Source organism: Convolutriloba macropyga, chromosome 11, assembly GCF_964194025.1.
Source record: "Convolutriloba macropyga chromosome 11, txConMacr16.3, whole genome shotgun sequence".
NCBI lineage: Eukaryota > Metazoa > Xenacoelomorpha > Acoela > Convolutidae > Convolutriloba > Convolutriloba macropyga.
Window position 1 is genome coordinate 2626394 of NC_134478.1, and position 25112 is coordinate 2651505.

The following is a 25112-nucleotide window of genomic DNA, read 5'->3' on the forward strand; positions in this document are numbered from 1 at the left end:
AGAGAGAGATAGAGAGAGAGAAAGAGAGAGAGAGAGAGAGAGAGAGAGAGAGAGAGAGAGAGAGAGATAGAGAGAGACGAGTTAGAAGAAAGAAGCCATAAAACGAAAACAGTGTCAAAGCAATAAAAAGCAATGAGATATTCTCTAAAAAGTGGTATCTGTTCATTGGGACCCCATTTGAAGGTAAATAAGATCTGTCAATCCTTGATATGAAAACTGATTCGTTGGCACATACGCATTCCGATTTGAAGAAGAGGACACAAAACAGGCAACACGTTCCCCTTTTTAATAACATGTTGTCTGTCTTATCCCATTTTTGCTAGAGTTTTGAGAGTGCTTTTCAAGTATCTGAAAGGGCTTTGTAAGGTTCAAACAAAATTTTTTTTCCAAGTTTGGCTATCCAGTGCATGTATGGAGTGATTGCTTAAAATCTCTCCTACCTAGAAGTTGTTTGAAACTGCCTCCTGAATGTAGACTGTTGTCTTCACTCGAGTGGGAAGAGAGACTCTCGCAGTCCAAGTCCACCCGATCCTCAATCGCCTCAAAATCTGCCCGGCTGTGTTTTTCCTTAATGTGATCTGGCCAGAGTTTGCACTTACTCCCTTCTTTTCTTTTTATTAGTTGTTTTATTTAATTTTTCTCAATTTTAAAAATTCCAATGTTTTCTCTAAATCTACCGCAGTTCATGATAGTTACTTTTGCGGCATAATTATTTGCGAAAATGGATATTACGTTTTCTTCTTGATTGTAAAGCTGAAAAGCTATTTTTTCAGAACTGAAATAGGGCAAATAAGTTAAAGAGCATCAAAATTACATTTTAGACGTAACGATGATAAACACGGATCTTATTAATACAGAAAAATTGATGATCTACAGTCAACCCTTTAAATACATCTTCGTTCTAATGAGAATTTGAGGATCACCCTTGTACAGAAAACCGAACAGAAAAGACGTAAATGTTCCATATAATCGGTTTTTAACGTAAGAAATCGTCGGCATGTTCAGTTTGGGAAGTAAAAAGGCTTCGGTATGTTCGGTTTCTTAGATTCCGCATGTTCGGCTTTAATCTTTGATCGGCACGTTCGGTAAGTTTGGACTGAAGCTGGCAAAATCGGCCTTTTTTTCGCTAGAGAAAAGAGTTGTTGTTTATGATGTTGGCAAAATCCTATGATAGCGTTTTCTATGAATTTCAAAATGTTCCCTTTGGAGACAAATACTGAAACAAGGTTAAAAATTGTTGAAGTTTCTTCTAGCTCGGTATCAAAACGAGATGAGCAAATATAAATTTCTTATTTGTTTGTAAATTGAAAAAACGGAAAAAACTTGGAAAATTGATGGGGAACCTGTTCATTGAAACACATTAACGGAATATAATATGCTTTCGTAGTTGAGGCCGAAGATACCAGCGGTTTCTTAAGTTTGAAACCGAACATAACGATAATTTCGATAGCAAAATAAATACATGGAGGCTTCCACTGTTTGTTCAAAATGAAACCGAACTTACCAACATTTTTCCTGCGCTTAAAAATGACGATTTTTTTTTACTAGGGTCGTGTACTCTTCAATATTTGCCTACCTCGTTTTTGTTTAGGAACTGACTGCTTCAAAATATAGTTAGTACTTGAAATCTGTTGAGAGTTTGAGGATTAACATCTGCTTTTAACGATATTAACGAGGATTTCACGATATTAGATCTTCGGAAGTGTCAATTATGCTAATTCTGCATCGATTTAGGGGTTTAACGTATTGTAAAAGAATTGAAGATTTAACTTTTGGTTGGTTTATGATGGTCTAATTTCTGCTGAGGATTTGAACATCTAAATTCGTTTTATTTTGCAGAGTATTTGCCCGCATAGTTTCTTCTAAGAACAAAGCACAGAAACAAAGTATTTAATTTTAGCTAAAATTTGAGGATCTAACTTCCGGTTGGGTTTGTCTATGGGTCTGTTTTTAATTTCTGCGGAGGATTTGAGAATCTAAATTTTGTGATGTTGATGATAATGTTAAGCACGGGTCAGAGAATTCAATAAGTTGAATTTTAAATTAAATTTTGAACTGAAAATATACAAAAATTAGCTTGTATTTATAGTGGTTATCTATGTGAAAAAATACAGAGAAAATTTAGATTAGCTAAAAATATTTTACATGATTGGCATGTGAATAGATCTTAACTCCGAATCCCGGAGGTGATTTTCTATTTTCATCAACATTTCATGAGAATCATATATGGCTTGGGTACAATCGAGTTCATTAGTTGGAGGTCGGTGGATGTTAAAATCAGGTTTCTGTTGGTGGGAGAATTTGCTTCTGACATATGATTGAGAGGTCAATAATATAATGATAGCGCCAAAACAAAATTAGAATTGAGTTTAGTTTTGTGGCCATTACTTATCGACACAGCAATAAAGTTCGTCAGGTAAGTTCTTCTTTCGTTCTTTGAATTTTTAATAAAGAAAACTTCTAAGTTTCTTGATGTTTCTTTGAAACCATCACATCTTCCCTCCTTTTTTAAGCAAGTTTGTGGATATAAGTTCTCCAAATCTGTCGGGTTGTTTTCTGTTTCTTGTTGATGTTCGTGAAGGCTCTGAGGTTTCGGGCTGTTGGTGCTCTGCAGATGATGTGGTTGCAGAAGCTTCATCTTGAAGTGAAGGTCCCACATCTGTGCTGTGAAGTTGTTGTTCTGATTGAGGTATGGTCTTCTCCACTGCTGGTTCAATTTTCACATTGTCCTCGTCTAGTCACGCAATTTGGTTGTCGCTCACTAGAATAGTCCGTGCTGAGTTTTTGGGCTGTATGAAAGATGTGTTCAAGCCCTTCCTGATGATGAAGGTAGCAGGAACTGTCTTTGTGTTTTTGTTGGCCTTGAATAGAATGGGTTCGCACAAGTCGAAATCTGCTATTGCTGGTAGTCTCACTCTGTGTCCCAACAAGAGTTCAACTGGAGATTTGCTCCTCGTCTTTGAAGTGTTGCGATGTGTCATCAGTGCCCTTTGCAGGAATGCTCCAAATGACACATTAAGATTAGGACTCCACGCTTGAAGTGCCCGCTTCACTGTCTGAACTGCTCTTTCAGCTGGTCCAATAGCTCTTGGTTATAGACGGCTGATTCTATTTTCTTGATTCCCAGTGATTCACACCACTGTTTAAGGTCACCCCCTACAAATTCAGGACCATTATCAGAAACTAAAGTTTTTGGTATTCCAAATCTTGCAAAGATTTGACTAAGATATATTTTAATTTTTTCTGATGTTCTTTTTCCCGCGGGGAAAACTTCTATCCAACCAGAACCCACGTCAACAATTACTAAGATATTGCCTTGGTCCTTAACATAACCCCAGTCTATGTGGAGCCGTTCCCAAACGTCGTCTTTTGGCTACGTAAAAACTGTTTTTCCCAGGCTAGGCCTGTTCATTTGACAATTCTTACATTTACTGACAAGGTGTTGAACGTCTTGGGTACTGCCAAGCCACCATGCTATCATTCTGACTGATGCCTCAGTTGCATTCTTTCCGGGATGTGTCTCATGCAATTTTGCCAAAACCAAGTGTCGTAGTTTGGGTGGAATGAAAGGAACAACACCTCTGAAGATGATTCCATTATGTGAAGTAAGTGCCTCTTTCTGTTGTTCGAATCCTTTTTCCGCTTCTGAACATTGTTTCCAATTGCCGCTTTTGATTCGTTTCATTATATCCTGGAAGAGTCTGTTTGTTCCAAGTTCAGTTTTGATTTCTGCTTGGGTCACCAAATCACTGTGGGTGAAGTAGATGTTATTGATTGCGAAGCACACTCGATCATTGTCCGATTCGCCTTCGCCAAAATCCGTTCTGCTCAAAGCATCTGCATGGGGTATCTGCTCTCCTGGTGTGTACCTCAACTCACAGTCGAAACCCATTAGAGCTATTGCCTATCTTGTGACTCTCGCTGATGCTGTCTTCGGGATCTCCTCGTCTGGTGCAAAGAGATATTTGAGTGGTTTGTGGTCAGTCTGTAGGGTAAATCGTCTTCCAAGAAGGAATTGTTTTAGTCTTTTGACCACAAACACAATTGCCAGTGCTTCCCGCTCTATGTTCGAGTAGTTTTGCTCCGCTGGAGTCAATTTTCTCGATACATATATGACTGGATGTCCTTTTTGCGAAAGAACCCCGCCAATGGTTTTTTCAGAGGCGTCAGTACTAACTGTTGGTTCTTTTTGTAGACTATATGGCTGTACTAGTGGGTTAGCACATAATTAATTTTTTATGTCTTCAAAGGTTTTTGTTGCATTTTGCCCCATGAGAAATCACTATTTCTCATGTTATTTAAGGGTAGCATTTTCGTTGCAAAATCAGGAATCATTCTTCCGTAAAAATTAGCTAGCCCAACAAACGATTCGAGTTGTTTATTGTTAGTTGGTGCTTTTGCATTTTTTATTTTTTCAACATTTTTTCAACATTTTTTCAACAAAAAGCTAACGCTATCGACTGGTTTTGAGTTAGATTTTTTCTCATTAATAGTAAAGTTTTTCTCACCTAGTCGACTCTTGACTGCAAGCATTCTCTTTTCGAACTGCTCCTTGGTAGTTCCAGACACCAATACATCGTCTTGAAAGATCACAACACCTTTAATTCCTTTGAGTGTTGATTCGATGCAATTCTGGAAGATTGAAGAAGAGTTTTTCAATCCCTGAGGTAGTCGGCACATCTTGAACAGTCCCTGAGATGTGTTGATTGTGCATATATCTTTAGCTTCTTCGTCAAGTTCAATTTGATAGTAGACATCTGAGAGGTCAATTTTGACAAATTATGAGGCCCCATGTGGGTTGTGGAAGATCCTCTCCATGTCCAGTATTGGGCAGTCCTCATCCAAGACCTTGCCATCGATGTGCACTTTCAAGTCCACGCAAAGTCTAAGTTCTCCACTCTTCTTTCTCTGCCACACCACTGGAGATGCATTAGTGACTCCTCCTGGCTGTACCGGTTCAAGGATGCCTCGTCTGACCATTTGTTCCAGCTTCTCTGTGACCTTGTCTTGAAGAGGTAGAGGTATTTTTCTGGCTTTGCAGAACATTGGCTGTGTTCCTGGTATCAGCTTCACATGAGCTTTGTAACCCTTCACAGCAGGTAGGTGCTCGGCAGTGATGTTGTTCACGCCGTGCTTGGGTAGAAGGTCTCTACCAAGTAGTCCAAATTCTTTATCAGACTGCACAACTGCAAGTTGTTTTTGAGTGAGCCTGCTTCCGTTCCACTCAACGTCACAAGTAAGTGATCCCAGAAGCGATAATTGATGACCATCATAAGCTTCAAGATGTCTTATCTTAGCATCCAACTGAGGTTTACCAAGCTCAGTCCATATTTTTGATGATATCACTGTGCTATCTGCACCTGTGTCTACCTGCATTTTACTTTGCAATTATTTATTGAGATATATTCCCATGTCACAGACATGCTAAAGATTTGTTCTTTAGAATAAAACATTCCCATCTCCGATGCTGGAGATGCTTGCTCTGAACAGACATTTTCTTCTTCGCAAAAGTTATTCTGTTTATTTTACTTACCTGAATTTGGTTGGGGTCTGCTTCTACACATTTTTGAGAAGTGTCCCACCTTTTCACAGGTGTTGCATTTTTTACTTAGCGCTGGACAGGGTCTACTAGAGTGTGGCTTACCTCCACACCTAGTGCACATGTTGTTGTTTTTATTAGCCGTAATTTTTTCATTTGGTTTTCCAAAGGTCTTTTTGAAGTTGAACCCAACTTCTTCTTTCACAATAAAGGGCTTATTACCCGATGAAGAACTTGCAAAAGCCATTGCTTGACTTCTGAACTGTAAGCTCTTGGTCATTTCAGTAACCGGCATTGCTGGTTTTGCTTTAATACCGTCTAGTAGTCTAGGTTTTGCTTCAGGGTCCCTCAAACCTGAGATAAACTTTATTTTTACCAACTCCTCTTCGGGGTTGGCCGCTGTTTTCAGTTTTTCGAAGTCACAATAGCGTGCTTCTTCTCTAAGGCGTGCTAGGAAGTCGTCGTCTGACTCCCCTACACCTTGTATAACGGACAGAAATTTAGCCCTTTCTGCCGTTACTACTCTCTCTTTAGGAGAAATATAGTTTTGAATCGCCAATCTGATGTCTTTATACGGAGTGTCTATCACATTCCTAGGACTCATTAGGCTCCTAAGTTTAATAATTGCATATTGCCCGCACATACTAAGGAAGAGATTGGTTACTTGTAGGTCCTGTACAGTACCGTCGTTGTTGACCTTGTCCTCTTTCTTCTCTGCGCGACATTTCGCCACAAAAGACATAATCCACGCAGTAGCTGATTCTGCATTCTGTAGATCCAAAATTTGTCTGTCTGTAGCTGGTCTGGACACCATTGTCGTGGTCGATAACACGGGTCAAAGAATTCAATAAGTTGAATTTTAAATTAAATTTTGAACTGAAAAAATACAAAAATTAGCTTGTATTTATAGTGGTTATCTATGTGAAAAAATACAGAGAAAATTTAGATTAGCTAAAAATATTTTACATGATTGGCATGTGAATAGATCTTAACTCCGAATCCCGGAGGTGATTTTCTATTTTCATCAACATTTCATGAGAATCATATATGGCTTGGGTACAATCGAGTTCATTAGTTGGAGGTCGGTGGATGTTAAAATCAGGTTTCTGTTGGTGGGAGAATTTGCTTCTGACATATGATTGAGAGGTCAATAAGATAATGATAGCGCCAAAACAAAATTAGAATTGAGTTTTGTTTTGTGGCCATTACTTATCGACACAGCAATAAAGTTCGTCAGGTAAGTTCTTCTTTCGTTCTTTGAATCTTTAATAAAGAAAACTTCTAAGTTTCTTGATGTTTCTTTGAAACCATCACAGTTGATAAATAAATGTTGATGTGGACTTGCAGACATAGTCTCTTCTACAAAAAAGTTGAAGATCTAATGTTGCTGATCCTTTTTTTTTTGGGGGGGGGGGGGGGGCTATCTTTGAGGGATTTGCGAACCTAACTGCTAATTAAACTAACATCTATTGAGGATTTCAGGATCTATTTTTCGATAAGATCAATTTGGATATATGTTTTGCTAACATTTTTCTTGCTAAATTCTGCTGAGGATTTGAATAAGTAATTTCTGTTGAGGTTTCTCGACCTAGCTTTTGCTGAGGGTTCGCAGATCTGTTTCTCTTGAGAAATTGATTATCAAATTTCTGCTACAGATTTGAGGAACTAACTTCTTACGAGAGGTCGAGGAGATACCTTCTCCTGAAAACTTTAGGATTCTACTTCTAGTTGGAATTTGGTAATTTAACTTCTACCGAAGATTTGAAGATCTAAATTTTGCTGACCAATTGGCGGTATGACTACTGCTCGGGTTTCAGCTGTTATTTGCCGAGCCTTACTAATATCTCACTTCTGCTGAGCGTCTTCGGGTTAAACGATTGAATTTCTCCTGAAGATTTGAGCACTTAAATTTCCTGAGAATTTGGTGATTTTAAATTAATGAGGTTTTTTTAGCATCCGACTTCTCCTTTGAGAATCCGTGTGCTGAGGACTTAAGATCAAACTTCTTCTGACCATTTGAGGATACGATTCCTATTAAGAACTTCGAAATCTAACTCTGTTGATATTTTGGGAACCCAATTATTGCTAAGGATCTAAAAGCAAAAATTCTGCTTGAGATTTGAGGTTCTATAATTTGCTGAGAATTTGAGGGCTTAACTGCAGGAGTTTTGTGGATCTAAATTTCGCCGAAATTTTAATATCTATTTTCGGAGAATCTGGGGGTGTGCGGCCGAGGTCTGCGGATTCGGCCTCTGCTGTTAATTTGGTTCTGTTATGAGTGCTAATTTATTCTGAAAAGTTTAGTTAATTTATTTCATAAATTGAGTCATCAAATTGTTTGAAAGCAGGCAAAATGTTTTATTTTAAAATCTGATCAGTCTCACGCTGATCAATGTCGCTTTTTATTGATAAATTGTTGTTTCAGACCATTTGTGATCAATAATTTCTATAGCCCAACTAAACCAGGAATGAGAAAATGTAAAGATTGATTGTAATTTGTAATTAGTTTCTGTCTAACCATTAATAAACAAGAGAGGGAGTATAGAGGAGTTTGTTGTGTTTTCCTCTGATTCGTTTTCGTCTTCTATCTTTCCTCATTTGTGGCTTGATTCCCTGGTTGCATTCGTGTCTCGTCTCTTTGATCTTGTGTCTTTTATTGTCTTCGAAAGTAGTCAAATCATTCTCTTCTGGGTTCTAGAAAATCATTGAGGATTATGGAAACAAAAAGGTAGATAATGTTTTTGAATGGGAAATGTTGGCTCTAGAATGTTTTGAATGTTCTAGAATGTTTTTGAATGTTTTTGAATATTTTTGATTGGAAAAAGTTGGCTCTAGAATGTTTTGAATGTTCTAGAATGTTTTTGAATGTTTTTGAATGGAAAAAGTTGGCTATAGAATGTTTTGAATGTTCTAGAATGTTTTAAAATGTTTTTGAATGGAAAAAGTTGGCTCTAGAATGTTTTGAATGTTCTAGAATGTTTTTGAATGTTTTTGAATGGAAAAAGTTGGCTCTAGAATGTTTTGAATGTTCTAGAATGTTTTTGAATGTTTTTGAATATTTTTGATTGGAAAAAGTTGGCTCTAGAATGTTTTGAATGTTCTAGAATGTTTTTGAATGTTTTTGAATATTTTTGATTGGAAAAAGTTGTCTCTAGAATGTTTTGAATGTTCTAGAATGTTTTTGAATGTTTTTGAATGGAAAAAGTTGGCTCTAGAATGTTTTGAATGTTCTAGAATGTTTTTGAATGTTTTTGAATGGAAAAAGTTGGCTATGGAATGTTTTGAATATTCTAGAATGTTTTTGAATAGAAAAAGTAGGCTGAGTAATTTCATTCAATTCCCGATTCAAAATTTCCCCTCAAAAAGATGTAAGAGTAATGTTGCAATTAGAAGACTTTTTAGTATAATGCAGCGAAATAAATCATTTTGGGCTAGCAAAAGAAGACAAAAAATGGATAACAGCGAGGTCGCTCGAGCTGACCACCATATTCATTTCTTAGCGATCATAGCAAATCCATATTATGGATTCGATGATAATTTATCAACCATATAGCCGAGGATTAAAAATAAACATCGCCAAGACCATTCACATTCAAGCTAGGAATATCCCATCTAGCTAAAAACATAAACGTCAAAATTCCAAAATACAAAGAAAACTGCTAAGAGAGAAGAGTTAAGCCAACAATATGTGACTATATTATAACATTGATAAAAATAAATTCGAAATTCTTATTTCTTAGAAACTGTAACCAATACCATAAATTTCTAACTTGAAGAAGAGGTGACATCAACTGTTTAAAAACGCGGAAACATTAAATTGCTGGATGAGCGATATTTAAGCTTCAAAAGAACGCAAAAATATTATATTGCATGTTCGAGTATCACTTAGAATTACGTAGGAATCATAATAGAACCTTATAGGAACTACATTGAAACTATGTAAGAACCATGTATGAACCATGTAAGAACCATTGATGGCAAAATCTGCTTGAGTGTTTTATAGCTCGCAAAGCTAAGACTACTATTCAAGCGACGTATGGTTGTTGATTGAACTCAAAATTTTACGAATTTTCAGATATCTTATAAAAAATTATATATGAAAATCTTGGCAACCATAACAAGATCATATAAGAAAATTTTTGAATGGCCTGTATTGAAGTATACGTGTCTCCTATATAGGTATATCGTTCATAAGAAGAATCATCACGGTTGTAAAAGCGAAAGAGTCGTCTGAATTCCTCGAAAAATCAACTCATTTTCTTTTGGATTAAAAAAAATGCAAAATATTTTAAGTTAATTTTCAAATCATTGGTCGAGTTTTAAACGAAATTATAGTTTTTTACCAATGACATTCAACTTTGCGCCATCTATCTTAGTAAATACCCGGGTCACCATTTCTTAGTTTTCATAAAAAGATCATATGTGATGTCAATGAAGTCATAGCGTATTTTCTATTACGTTTTTTGTAGGGACCCAAGAAATCATGTATGAGTGTATGATTGCATGGAATTTTTTTCTTTTCATTTAAAGTTCTATTTTGCAATATTATAGTAATACAATTTAAAAATAGAACTTTGAATGAAAAGCATAAAAATTATTTATGGATTAATTAATAATCTGAAACAAAGTTTATTAGCGCCATTGGGCGAGTCTCGGGGGGGGGGGGGGGGGGGTTGTTAGAATAGATGTTTTTGAAAGCTTAAATCTCCACTTAAGGTGATGTAAATTGTTAAATATGTGAAATTTCTGTGAGTTCAAAATTTTTCAGTTAAAAGCGTCGTTGATGTCTTTCAAATTTAACCTTTCAAATTAATATATATATATATATATATATATATATATATATATTTATATATATAATATATATATATATATATATATATATATATATATAGAATGAGTAATAATCTCTGAAACAGGATTTATTATCGTGAGTCATGGGGGGGGGGGGTTAGAATAGATGCTTTTTACAGCCTAAGTCTCCGCTTAAGATGATGTAAATTGTTAAACGTGTACAAAGAAAATTGTCTATTCAAAGCGTTGTTGATTTCTTTCAAAATTAATCAAATAGTCTAACATATCTCTCATACAAGGCGATAAAGGTTTTTTCACCTCATTCACCGCCTGATTTATGTAATTTCACCGCCTGATTTATGTAATTTCACCGCATTCACCGCTTATTTTTAAAAATTTTCCACATTAATCGCTTATCTTACAAAATTTTGCCTTGAATGGCGGTGACACCTCGACACGGGTACATATGAGTCGCATCAGAAGTTCTTCGCACCCTAACATTTTATTTACCTTAATATATCCATTGACATGGACCAGATTCGACCAATCATTTTTTCCAGCATTTTCGGGATGTCTGAATTCATCGATGTAGCTGGTGGGCCTAATGCTCTGCATGAGAGGTTGACCCATTTCCCTCGACCATCCGATGTCTCTGTACTTGCTTGGCTTAATGCCCTTTCGGTCAAATTTCTGTTCATCCACTTGCATTGCAGCTTCCGGTTGTTTATTTTGTTGTTCGCTGAGAGCAGGTTCAATTTGCTTCTGTTTACAAACAAAGAGTGTAAAATGATATGTTATTTTTGTTCGACCCCTGCGGGTTTTTTGGGGAGAGGGGGGGGGGGAGTTATGTTTAGCAAACTCTAGATAAACCTAACCTCCTAAAATAAGAATTCAGCAAAAAAAGATGAATGAATAAAATTGCATCAAAGAACAAATTTGTGAGATATTTAAAACATAACCGACTAACGTCGGGCGAATTGCTCTCAAACGACCGGCGAGCGGTTGGCTTCGTCAGTAGCTAGCCACGGGGGGGGGGGTGCACTGGGGGCTGATGGGGGCAACACTGGGTTGGGGGGGCAACAGCGCGGTGAGGATGGGGGTCAACAGGGGGGGGGGGGGGGGGGGGGTTTCTCAACCTCTCAGAACCACCCTTCACACCATAAGTATAAGTATAAGTCTCCAAAACAGTTTGAGCTGAAACAGAGCTGAAAGGCTCTAAGAGCACTTAATGCCCGCTGGGCGCTACCTGTTTATCCCGTTTTTGAGGACGAAAAGTCAAAAGCGTCAGACGAAAAATCGGTCAAGCGAAAAATCGCATAAAAAAAGACCAACAGGACTAATATAATTGCTACAAACTTCGTTTGAGAGCAATTAATAAACATATTGGAACAAAAAATTCCAAGATCAACAGTTTAACTTCAATCCTCAACTAAAACTGTTTGATTCTGTAGATTAAACTAGTATTTCATTTTTGCGTTAGTTATCATCGGGGCTTAATATCCCCGCAGAGGTACATCTAACTGGAAATTTGCTGTAAAGGATTTCGGTTACCTTAAGTATATCCCGCGCTATATCTTAGGAGCCCAACAAGCCTAATTCAGGAAAAAAACAGCAAGGGTCGCAGTCCTGATTTGAGAGTTTACACCTTCGTTTTTGAATGTTTAATTTCAACTTTCAGTTGATCTATTGATTGCTTAAATCGTTATTTAAAGACACAATTTTGTCACTTTTAAGAGAACTGTACAGAATATTAACCTCAGTTTTGCTGATTTTGGTAATCAGCATACTCCGAAGGGGCCCTTTTGCGGTCGAAAAAGCTAAAAAAAAATAATTCGTAAAATCACCCATGTTCACACCCCTCTCTAGCCTATACAGCGCTTAAAATTCATTGTTTTTACACTTTCAGAATAAGCAAATATATAAAAAAAAGTCACCGTTTAATTAATCGTAACATTCTTAAGAAATTTATTATGTTTTCATCGCATTCATGGCTAAATTATGCAGGCGTTTTGAGGATATCTGAAATCTTGCTATATTTTTCAGTGAGACTTTAACTTGGGTATTGAGCGGAACGTGTGGGAGTTAAAGTATGCAACCCAAAACTGATGCTAGCAACTCTCTTGGGCCGCGGAAAAAGTGATCCCATGAAAACTTAGAACGTAGCCCGACCATAGCTCCGACCATTCCCGGGAGGAAACAGATCCACAAGAGATATCACAGAAATTGAATGCCAAACTCACATAATTGGCCCATAGTAGAACAGGTGTATTCGTCATCAGCGCGTGAATAAGTACTGAGTGCTCTTTCGTCCTCTGTTTTCATATCTGTAGGGAAATCAGATGCAACAATAGATGCGCTGCTCTCTTCACGTATGTCCTGCAGAGGTCAAAGCAAACTAACAAAATTCGCCTACAATTTTGTTACAAACATGATAAAAATAGCAAACAAATACAATCAGTTACGTAGGGTCAAAAACGATCATACCGGTCAAAGAAAGTGCTTCCTCTCTATAATTTTAGTGGATCTTTTCCCGTTTGTGCCCCCCCCCCCCAAACAAAAATGCCAATAACTGATGAGCTCATGTTTGACTACACACCCTTACTAGGATATATAACGTATCAATATATTTAGAGGTGATAGATAAAAATAGAACCATTGGACAAATTTCCAATATCTGAAATGAACTGACAGAAACTTTTAATTTCATGAGGAAATACAGCGGTCTAATTTTTAGCCGGTTTGACTTTTCCCAGAGTTTATCAGCTTTGGAACACTTAAAGTTACCGAGGGAGGCAATGTCCGCCTAAAAAATAATTTTTTACTGATAAGTACAACAGATATAGGGAAAAAAACTTCTAAAAGAGACTTAAGAGAGGAAAAAAAGTTCTTTTAACAATGAATCATTAATTGTATTTTATGTCGTGTTTATGTTCGCTAACAAGCTCAAAATTGTTTCAAACATTAAATTTATTTCGAGCATTTGCTGAAAACTCATTTTCTGAAGTTTTTTTGCTCCGCAGGATTATGAAAATAACGGCAAAGTGATCAAATTTACTAATGAAATGCTCTAACTTTAACCACAGTCGAACAAAGAAAATTAATTCTGTGATCATTTTTAGTCTGGTAATTGATCAAAAGAGTAACGAGAGAAGGACAAATCAACATAAAACCTGCCGATCAATTCTCTAATTGAACATAAAGTGGCGATTGTCCGAAAAAGTAAACTTTCTGTTTTGTGAAAACGAGTGGCGTATTTTATCAACATTTTAATATTTGCATAACAATCTTTCCCGATGAAATATAGCTAGTCACTACGTCGAAAAAAGTTACTTTATCTCTTATAAAGAGGCTTACATTTTGTTCGCAAGTGTTCACGGAAAATCATAACCCAATTCTATTATTTTGAGCATACAGTTAGTCTAACACATTGTCAGAATTTTGTAACTAAATTCCTGAGACCAAAATAAAGACCTAATTGCTCTTGTAAACAGTGTTATGGTTAATTGCAACTTTGGAATCAAATCTGTTTCCCTCCCGCTTAGTGGGGATATATTTTTTACGACCCTCAGGTGCACGTGCATTATTTTCACATAGTAACACATAATTTGTAGCTGGGCGTTGATAAAATACTGCCGAAACATAATAGATTCCACAATTTTTAACTATATTCTTCACAATTAGTATCGAGCGGGAAATTTCTGAAACTAATAAGCAATTAAATTTTTGTTCATTTCGTCTTAATTTGCCACATCTTAGTTATTCGCTTATGAAAAAGGCGACCAGTGGGAACTAGTCACTTTTGACAAGGAAAATGGTCACAAAAATTAAAGTGCTATTTCTTTACGCTAGATCAAGAAAAACTCAACGAAGATTACTTGCGGATATATTCAATTTTAAAGCAAATTTGATCTAAACACTCTCGCTAGTTCTCACATACGCTTATAATTGTCATGTTAAAAAATGGTTCGTGAAAGGTAGTGATAAAATTCATCAAATTTACTCGAGGGTACCAACTTCGGCCACCTAAGGAATTAGTAAATTTCTGAACTCATCAGCCTTAATGAACAAAGAGTGATCCATTAATTTCAATGATTGCTTACAACTTCGGATGATTCAAAATTTATATCAGTGATTTAGAATCAGTTGTTTTCTCAATCATTAATATAATCATTTCTGAAAAATACTAATAATGCCTCAGTCGTGCTTCTAGTTCTCAAATGACCTTTGTTTTCATTTTTTTTTGTTTCAAAATATGCCGAGGAGCAGAAAACCTATAAACAGAGTTTGCAAGTTGGGCAGAACAAATGACACAGTACATGTTTTTTCAATGATAAATTCATTTAGATACCAAATGTTAACTTTCTATTCATAAAATTTTTCTCGAATAATTATTGGAAAATTTTTATTTGACTTTTTGAGTGACTAACAAAACTTTGTATGACTCAACAGTTAATGTTTCTAAAAAGAAAAACTTGAATCTATGCCTCAGTTTGTTTGGCCTAATTGTTCTGAGTCATCGACGGAGGATTTATTTTCTCAAGCAAGAGGTCAGTTTTAAAATTGATTACAAGCAACAATTCATTAAAAGTCTTCTGGTCAATATATCCACCTTTTTTCTTCAAAAGGTGCAAATTATGCAAAAATCGTTGTATTAAAATAGAAACCACCGTCAAATTTCAAATCTGACTAAAAATATTTAGGTAAACTTTTGTGCTGTTCTGATTTGAATAGAAAATAGTCAATTAAATTTTATACTTTTGAAGACTATAATATAAAACAACCACTTCGACAGAAAATTTTCGAGTTTTCAAAATATAAACTACAAGATTTCCTCCAACAGTACTTTTACCAATAAATAATTAAAGCCCAATAAAGGATTCAGAATCAAAGCGGACGAAATTTGTATCCTAACATCCAGTTTGACTGCATGCTTTTCAAAAGGCAAATCTTTTGTTACAAAAATCTAAACAAATTTTCAATAGTCATTAGTTATCAAACTGAAGCTACGGCAATTTTGAGGATTCGGTTTTTTTTTAAAAAAAAATGGTGATTAGTTGTTTTGTAGGAAACTGTTTTAGGTCAATTTTTAGGGGCTTCAAAAAAGTTTTGCTACCCTCTACAACAGGGCTGCTACAATCAAAATTAATTTTATTGTTTCAATCAAAGTTAATTTTATTGATTAAGTGTTTTTCAGGTCTCGTGAAAACTGACAACGCTAAAAATTAATAAAGGCCATTCAGAAAAATATACATTGAATGAAATTGAAACATACTTAAAAAGTTGACAATGAAGCTTGAGGAAATTTTTTTTCACTTTTTAATAATAACACTTTAGAATGATATCACTTTTCAACCCCCTTGCAAAAAAAAGATATTAATCAGCTGTTGCAAGGTTGTCTTACAAAAAGTCCCAATTTTGTTGTTTGGAAATGCTAATTTGGTAATGAAGCTACCCAATTCATTAATGAAAATCGGAATTTAGTTTTGAGGTTTCAAAACGTTCTAATGAGTCTAAGAAAGTGAACTTAGCGACAAAATCTTGGCAGCGTGACAGCTGCACACGCGGAGTTTTTGTATGAAATGAATCTACGAAATGTTTCAGCTTATGTTTCTAAATACATTTAAAAATTTCTAATCTCAGCGAACTCTTAATTGGGTCTAGGAAAAAAACCCTCACAGAAAAAAAAACACTTAATTTTAGATAGGAAATAGGCCCCCACGTTAACATTGAAGTTCGGCCGTGATGACCAGCTCGGTTATGATAGATTCAAATAAAGATTCGCGAGCAGCTAAGGCATGGCCATAACCCGCGAGGCGTTGCCAACCGCGCTAAATACACAGCTCTTATACACCCAGACTGAACAGCAAGTCAAGATCAGTACTGGGCCAGTCTAAATGCAAGTCTACAAGCACATATCAGTACTGTACTAAAAACATGTCTGCAAGTCTGAAAAGTCTTTGCGAAGATTTGTATTACACTTGCAAGTTGATTCCCAAGTCAAAAACAACTTTTTAAAGAATTTCGAGTGAAAATTTTGAATTCCCAAAAATTTCGCAACGTGCAACGATTTCTGCATTTTTTCATACGCACTTTCTCGGGGCGCCTGACAACTGATACCAGCTGATAGCAAGTGAGCCAGGGCGAGTCGGGAATGTCACACATGGCGATCAGGGGCCATAGTTGGCCGTTTTCATTTGTTTCTGAGCGTTTTCGGCCGTTTTTCAGCCGTTTGGAGCCGAAATTTAGCCGAAAATCGACAATACTTGATTTTTTTCAGATTTGCCCAATGTTGAGCCTTCCTATGTGGGTTCATTTCCATGCGGTTTCATTTACGTGGGGGTATTTTTCTTTAGGCGTTTTTTCCTATCTGAAATTATGTGGAATTTTTTCTGCGGTTTTTTTGAAACTACTTTTAAAATTCTTTAATATCGAACAAGTATCATGCTATTTGCTGATAGATTTAAGTTGCATTAAAGTTCTATGCTCACTGGTGTCGACAAAATCATGGCCTGTTTTCCAGATTTATCAGCTACGCTTCGTTTCAATAATCCACTTTTCCCATCAATTCCACTAATTCCACTTTCTTCCGCCCAAAATTCACTTCTACTTTGATTGTTTCCCTGCTTCGCCACCTCATTATCAATGGACGGCAATCCAGAATGATCAGCAATCTCAAGAATTTGAGCACTTTTTTCTCCTAAAATAATTGAACTATTTCTGTGAGGGATAATATTTGAATCTTATTGATTTATTGAAATATCGATATAAAAAAATTTAAAAATGCATTGCTTCGACGTTTCATGCCTGTTTTCCTGCTCTGCGTAATAAATTGAGTATCTGTTTATACAACTGGACTTTCTGATATTCAGCAGAGGAATTTTTGGTAAAATGGCTAAACAGTAAAAAAGAGACAAAACAGTTCCGAACAATATTGCCTGTGTCAAAACAGTCTCAGAAAAAATAGTATTAATTAACTATCGGATTCATAGCTCATGCACAGATTAGCAAACAGCCGACAAACTTCGTGCGAATCGCTCTCAAATGAGTGCTGAGGTGCTTAATTTGGTTGTAGCTAGTTAAAACATAGGTAGTTTGGCCCCTGTGATTTAAGGGGGATGTCAATGTGCAGGTGAACTATCCAAATTACTTCAAATGAGCCTGAAAAATATACTTTTCTGTCTCCTCAAGCCTTTCGCTGCTACTTCGTTTAATAGAGCCTGCTAAAGCTCTAAGGGGTTTTACACTCTACTTAATACCCTTATTTATGCACAGCAGTTCCAACGTTCAATTGCAAATCGCGGTTTTTGCCTCTAACCAGTAGAATTGTATCGACCTATGTAATTGTCTTCAAAACAGCCTAAAATTGGCTCATAGTCCTCAGGAGCAAGTCGACTACAATTTTTCAAATGCAGTAATGACATCTTTCACAGGCAGGAAAGCCGTGCAAAACATCATTCTGATTTGCTCTCAAAACTCCAAGTTATTTAGTGTATTCCGATGCTTTCTCGGCTGACTGCACATTTCTCCACACGTTCTTACCACGACGGAAGCAGCAAAACTGAATTTGAATGTCTTCACTCCACTGAAGAAATTCGTTCCGAACTGCAATATCGAAATCAATTGTTATTCATTTTGTTGATGCTTCATGAAGGAAACTGAGTTGTTTTTGATAGGTCTCTTCCTTTTAATCATTAAGAATAGCATAAACGAGAGGCAAGTTGACACCGTCCACAGAAACGTGAGTTGTGTAGACCTGATAGAAGACGTTTGGAGCTGTTGTGGTCGTCACATCATAAAACCAGTCGTCTGATTGCTCGACCAGGTTAATGGCTGGCAGAATAGCAAAACAAGAATTCTGTTTTCATCTTTGGGCCCTGAATCATAATACATGAACTTCTCACTACTATGTGCCTTTTGTAAGATCTCTGGAACCTCAAAGCTTCTCAGCGACGAGGGCTCACTCATTTGTGGACCGTTTTATTGCCGCGTTCTGTTAACTGTCAATTGGTTTGAGCTGTAAGCTGGAATATTGGCCGCTGTTTCTCTACTGATATCTGTTTAGGTAAAGAAAATTGTTTGGCGTGGAGTTTCGTCAGCCATTGCTGCTCTGTCTTTCTAGGCCGATCGCAAATTTTGCTTTTCAATATCTGCTGGATCAGGTAAATAGCTATGGACTGTGATAATTTCGATTTGTTCATTGAGCAGCCTAAGTCTGCCATTGCATTTTGTAGTACAGTAGCGCCAAGAAGAAGCACCGTCATAAAGTTGTCATAAAGTTGTCATAAAGGTGCCTAAGCCAACCATAGCCTTCAAGGACAAGCAATTCTGATTTTTTATTTGCTGAAAGAATTTCATATTAACAATTTGCGTCAAATTTAAGCGTTAAAAGAAAACTTTTCATTGACTTTAACAACTAGTTCTGCGCCAACCTATAATACATGATAGTTTGATTCGGTTTTGCTTAATTGTTGGATCAATTGTTGGTAAATAATGCGCACAGTTTGTAAAATTTTTGGACTATTTTGTCTGAGACTAATTTGTGTGTCTTTAATTTTGTTTTCTCTGCGACTGTTTTGTCCAGACGCGCCCTCAAATTTTAATATTTTACCCCTCAGTTCTACATCTCAAATCAAACCTACAAAAAATTGGCGAAGCAGAACAATGCATGAAAGACCAACAGAAACCAAACAATTACTGCGAGCTGTCTTTAAGAGCAATTCGACTTAATCATTGGACAAAGCATCTGACGAGAGACCTTTTAAACTACAGATATTGGGTTATAATTGGCCTAATTTATATCAAAGTACTCGGTTTGAACATTTCCTTGCTTATCTTGCATAGAAATAGCATTGATATTGGTATAAAATATGATTTCTTTAATTGAAAATTCAGAAACTCCAATTATCATCGTCAATCTATTCATTGATTCAAACCCCTTTTTTCGAATTATGCAAACGCGTCTCAGGGCTATGTTTTATCTTTTAAAAAATGGCTTGGGTTCCTGATTTCGAAGTTCGCAGATTTGATATAATCGTAATTTTTGAACAACAGCTAAACAAAGACAACCTGTATCTGAATAATTTTTGCATCCTTAATTTAAACCCACTTTAAATGCTCCTGCTTTTTTCAAAAGAGCTTGTTGATATTTTGCAAAAAAAAAACAAAAAAGAACTTATAAAAAACAAAAAAAAACTGATAGCTTTGTCGCTCATATTTTCTAGTCATTTGACAGACTCAAAATTTTTCATACACCATAACCTATTATACGTTTCGTTTAATACAAATCAGCTTATTTTTCTCGAAATTTTTGGGGAGTTTGTCATGGCTGCTGCATAAGTTATTTAAAGGCTACTCTACAGAGTCGTATGTAAATAATTTAATGGTACCGCTCTTAATTAATCTTGCGAAAATTATTTGTATATTCCTTTAAAACGTTTAATTTTTCCTTGGCTAATTATTTATGGCGGCTCAAACACAAACTAAAATATCTTGCATATGGCAAGTCAATAGCTGCGATAGCTCCACAGATCTCTGCTCTCAAAACACATATAAATGAATGACACCTAAAAAAAATTGACAAATTTTTATGCAAATTGCTGTAATTTCTGTGGTTGATTGAGACTTTTGGACCCTAACGGTGACCTCAAGCAGTCTTCCATCAGCTTAAAATATACTCAATTGACTTCACTTTCTTTAAGTAAAAGAAGAGAAGTTTATGTTAAAATAGACGAAAAATTAGTTTTTTTTAGATGAGGTAATTAATGTGTGAACAAAATAATAATAATACTGCGAATGGACCAAAAGAGTGCCGTTAAGTGGTAAACATGACACCGCCAACTCAGGTCAGCTCAGAATTTTTATGTATGATTCAGCAAACCTGATTTGAAGCGAGCGTGACGTCATACGGTTAGAGAACAATAATTTTGGCGATGAATTAAAAAAAACATTTAGAAACAAGTCCTGAACTAACAAAGAACTTTCTTTGAAAAAAACAATTAGGACTACACGTGATTAGCAATGGATTTTAAAAACTATTCTGTAAAAAATTTGATGAATTGACTTGAAAAGAACACGGTTAATGAAAGAGAATAATTAGCTTCAATTTTTCGAGAAAACAAATTTGTTTCAAACTTCTTTTTCATCAAAAGGGAGCGTGATTAAGTCTAAAGCACCAAAATTGTTTTTTTCAACTTCCTGTTTCGGGTTTGCCAAAAACACCACATCAATTTTGTTGCAAGAATCTACAACACGTGGGAACAGATCATACGAATTCAAATTAATTCAGCCGTAGACAAAAACAAGAGATGGTCAATAACGGCGGCAGTCAGCTATCGCTATCTCAGCTAAAAAAAGAATTTTCTTTAAAGAACACTGTGCTCCATAGATCTAGCCTTCTATTTTTTCCACAAGTCTTAAGAAAATCTTTTCTGCAGTTTAATTAGCTGAAAATAAGTTGTCCACTTTTCGCATAACCCATTAAGGCTGCATTTTCAAATCCATTGAAACAGTTTTCTCATACAAAAGGCATTCATTCAACTTCTGTAAGAAGATTTGAACCCCCTTGATGTTTATCAAATCACATCTGAGATTCAGTTTTTCAATAAGACCAAAAATTTTTGCTGTACTGATAATCTGTTTTGAAACAAAGCTGGAAGTTTTTTGTTCTCCTAAGAGACTGTTAAAAAAGTATTGTTTAAATGGTTCAATTGAAAATTGATCACAAGATATTGTCTAACCTATGTAAATTTCCAGTTAATTATTTACTCCTATAGACTTCTGTGTGCAAAATATCAAGCAATTATAAGAAGTTTTCTAGCTTTGCTTCATATTTGCTTATGTTGTAGATTTTGAGTGCCTTAAGTTTTAAGTATCGGATTCATTCTCAATTTCCGTTTTGCTTCATTTAACTTTTTCAACAGTTCTGAGATAGCCAGTAAGACTAAGTTTCAGCAGGTTTTATTGCGTGAGCAATGGCTAACGTTTACGTAAGAATTTGTACCAGCCCGATGTGAGTTGATGGAAATATGAACCAGTTCATCAGGACCAATGGTGGTCGTGTCGTGATCAGACAATCCAGACACAAACTGTCCATGATTCAAAATTTATGCGAAATAGTGCTATTTATTGCAAAGTAATTGGAAAAAAAGATTCATGCATCAACTCTGCGGAAACACGCAAAATTTCGCGACTAGAATTCGAAGGTGCAGCGATTCGAAACTGTGCGACTATCATCAGAAGAAAACAATGACCATTGAGAGGAGAAGACAGGTTTTCTTAAAGTAAGGTCAGTTTTTACTCGTAATCCGCCCCTAAATACCCCCAATGAAACTCCAAATAAAATTTTTTATGTCAGCCAAAAATTAACATATAAAGAGGTCAGAAAAACAATACCAACAACAATTCAAACTCTGTATAAATTGAGACATTATAGCAGGACAAATCTGAAACTAAACTCCCCAATTGAAACTCCTAGAATGAGCTTCCTATAAAATTGCTAGAGTAAAAACAGTCTGCGGTCCTCAAGGATGCAATTCATCAGTCATAGCCAAAATTTAAAATATTTTCTATAAACTATTGTCATGGAAATTGATGAAAAAATTTTTTCCCTAAAAAACTCTGAAATCATGCCAACTTACCACATTGAAAACAAAAATTGTGTTTTATTATTTGTGCCGAGAATGAAATTGACAAAAATAAAAATGAAGGGATTTTTTTACTATTTTAAATTAACAGATATATTAAGAATATGGATAGAATCGAGGTCTCAAGATTCAAAGTAGCGCGTTTTTATTCAAAACTGCGGGTTCTAAGAATTGAATTAAGGCGTTACTATCCAAATTGTGCGCTTATGATTAGACCTAAAGCGATTATGATTCGAATTAGTGCGCCAAAAAGTATGGTTCAGACCATGGAATTATCGTACCCCCTCCCCAGGCGTTAATTTTCAATTCATATTTCCACAAATTGACCCCGGGAGGTCCTGCTAACCAGAGATGATTATAGAAACAACTGCACCTGCATCGATTAATTCGGGTTGTGAGGGTGGAAGTTGAATATCTCGCGTGACATCCTCAATATTGTCTAGATCTCTGTAGAATCCTTCCATATGTCTGTCGTAATGTCTGCTCACTTTCACTCCTATCCGAGCTTGTTCTCTCTCAAATCGAGGCACCGATTTCTGAAAAAGAGCATTAGTGGAAATTTAAATCATTTTCTTGCACAAAATACCAGTTCTTTTGAAAAATTTATACAACGTTTATCAGCCAATAATTAAAAACCAATGTCACCAAAGAAATTATATCGAAACGGCAAATTTTGACAAATTTTTAGTAAAACTCTAAATTTTTTCTAGACCATAACAACATGATTTATTCCCCGGTTGAGTGGGGGGGGGGGTGTCTTAAACAGCTATTAGAAACCAAAAATGATCCAGATGCAAGTTACTTCAAGACCTTTGGGTTATTTTATCCTACCCTGTGTGCGTACAAGTTCCTGTCAATTTCGGATGCGCGACCCAGCTTTTGCCCCTTAGCTGGTCTGTGCTCGATTCTAACATCGCCGCCCTCTGCAGTGCTCCCAGACTTGCCTGAACAGGAAACTGAACATTAAATTTGCTGCTTTTATTTGCATTTGCAAAAGCAACGTTTTCATTAGTATGTGAACAATACGTGTTCTATACCATTACGTGTTTTTGCTCTGATAATGTTTGCATAACTGTACCGAAATCTCAGAGCCTATCAGACCTCGTTAATAGATTTTCTAGAGGCCCAGTCTTAGCAGAGAGATGCCAAGACTTGCGTAGAGGACACAAGACTTGAGTTTTTCCGGACAGAGCAGAACCCAATTCTTGGGTTTCTCTGAGCAGATTTAAGCTTGATGTCATAAAGATAGAATGCCCTTTGGGTTATGTTTGCAATCGTTTGTAAGTTTTCAGTCGAAAAAAAAATCATTTGCTGTGGCGATGCTTGGATAACAACCTAGCATAACAACCTGATTAATTTTGATAGTTAAAATATGTTTTATTGTTTCCTAAAAAGTGGTCTCAGAATGACTTGCTGTCTTGGAACACACTTGAAAAGAATTTGAATCGCCGATGAAGAGGTAGAAAATTTCAGGAAAACCTCATTAGAAATAGTTTCTTTCGATTTGTTGGGACAATTTTAGTTTCCAGTGTTTTTCAATTGAGGTGTGATAATCTTTGAAATCTTTTCAGGTGGAAACAAAACTATCTCAAACTTTATTAAGCCGCGCAAACCTAACGATTTTGAAATTGTTTTATGTAAGGGAAATGGAAATATTTGGAATTTTTCGGGGTTTCTTGAGGACAAAAAAAAAAGAAATAACATCATCACAATCTCGCGCTCTAGGTCATCACGTGTCTCAAGGTAAAAAGATACGTTAAACGTGGAATTGTGACTGAGTTTTCTATGTCAAAATTACGTAATGAGAAACGATGACGGTGACTTTACATGATATTTTCAGACGCTGTCACTAATTTTGACTATAGTCCAAAATACGTAACAGTGGATAAAAAAATATTTCCAGTTATAAAGGCCGTTTGAATTAGTTTTCTTTAATCTAATTGTTATCTACTAGAGCTCACAACCCAAAATTTGGGTATTCAAAATGCGGTCCTATTGATAATAACGGATACAAATGTCCGTTTTGTGACATAAAGCAGTTCCTTGCTTGTGTTGCCAGCAAATTTTTCCCATTATTGACCCTCGGCTTAGTGGTAGGATAGACAATAGCCTCCATCATGGTAATTATACCATAATGGGGGAGTTTAATTTCATGGGGGGCTATAATGAGAAAGACCCCAATTTTTTGCCAGAGGAGGTTTGATAAAAAATCATTTATTAGACAAAAATATCACGGTCCATATTTCTTGGAAATATGTTTTTGGCAAATGCAGGTGCCATTTCGCATTCCCCAGCGTGCGGTTGGATCGATTGCGTATTGTCTACAGCATGTTACGCCTCAGTTATAGATTATGATGCTTTTATGTTCGGATTGAATTGTCATTTTTTTCGGCAGTTAAGATTGGGTAATCTCGGGTGGCGAAATTTTGTGAGTTTCTTGTACGCATAACGAAATCAGAATGCCCGGGTGGACATACCCTTTGACTTCATAAATTAAAATTTTTCAAATTTTGATAAAACTACAACTTTGTCATAAATAAAATTCCTATGTCTAAACTTTTTCATAAATGGAAGTTTTCTGACTACAACTTTCTTAAAAATAGGAGTTTTATGACTATAACGTTATGGCAAATGGAATTTCTACGGTTAGCACTTGTCCATAACAACGAGCAAGAGGTATTTGAAGCTTAGTTATTTCATGAGACATGAGCTTCATAAACTTCAAGGGAAAACAGTTTGAATGTTATCCTTGCAGAATAGCAAAAAAACAGAGGCCCTTTTTTCCAACACATGATACAGCTATCTCAAACAAAATTCGGGTCTTTCCCATTATAGTCCCCCCATGAAATTATAGCCCCCCCATTATGGTATATTTACCATGATTGGGGGGAATATAGGTTATCTGACCACTAAGCTGGGGGGGGGGCTATAATGGGAAAGACCCCAAAATTCAACCGAGGGGGTCAAACGAAAAATAGGTTCCTTATAAATAAGAGATACTACCGAAATAGTGTGAGTAGCAGTGAACAACTCCCTTGCACAGAAGGTCACATCATATTTTCAAAATATGACCATCTTTTTGACATTTTGGCCATTAGATCACCACAAACTTGTGGCATTTGTTTATTGCATCTTCT

The 25112-nt window shown here is 36.0% G+C and overlaps 1 protein-coding gene across 5 annotated transcripts in view; it reads right to left on the bottom strand.

Annotated features, from left to right (window-relative positions):
* The window catches only part of LOC142349829 (uncharacterized), a 46852-nt gene that overhangs the window by 14248 nt on the left and 7492 nt on the right, over positions 1-25112 (bottom strand). For 4 of the 5 annotated variants that reach the window (XM_075401627.1, XM_075401628.1, XM_075401630.1 and 1 more), the window contains exons 4-11: positions 22807-22919; positions 22349-22511; positions 16822-17030; positions 12574-12709; positions 12089-12150; positions 10844-11095; positions 8104-8233; positions 441-578 (exon numbers count right to left, since the gene is read on the bottom strand). In XM_075401627.1, coding sequence (XP_075257742.1) covers positions 441-578; positions 8104-8233; positions 10844-11095; positions 12089-12150; positions 12574-12709; positions 16822-17030; positions 22349-22511; positions 22807-22919 — 1203 coding nt within the window. Of the gene's footprint in view, positions 1-440; positions 579-8103; positions 8234-10843; positions 11096-12088; positions 12151-12573; positions 12710-16821; positions 17031-22348; positions 22512-22806; positions 22920-25112 lie in introns of those variants that run through there. The other variant, XM_075401631.1, reaches the window with a different exon arrangement.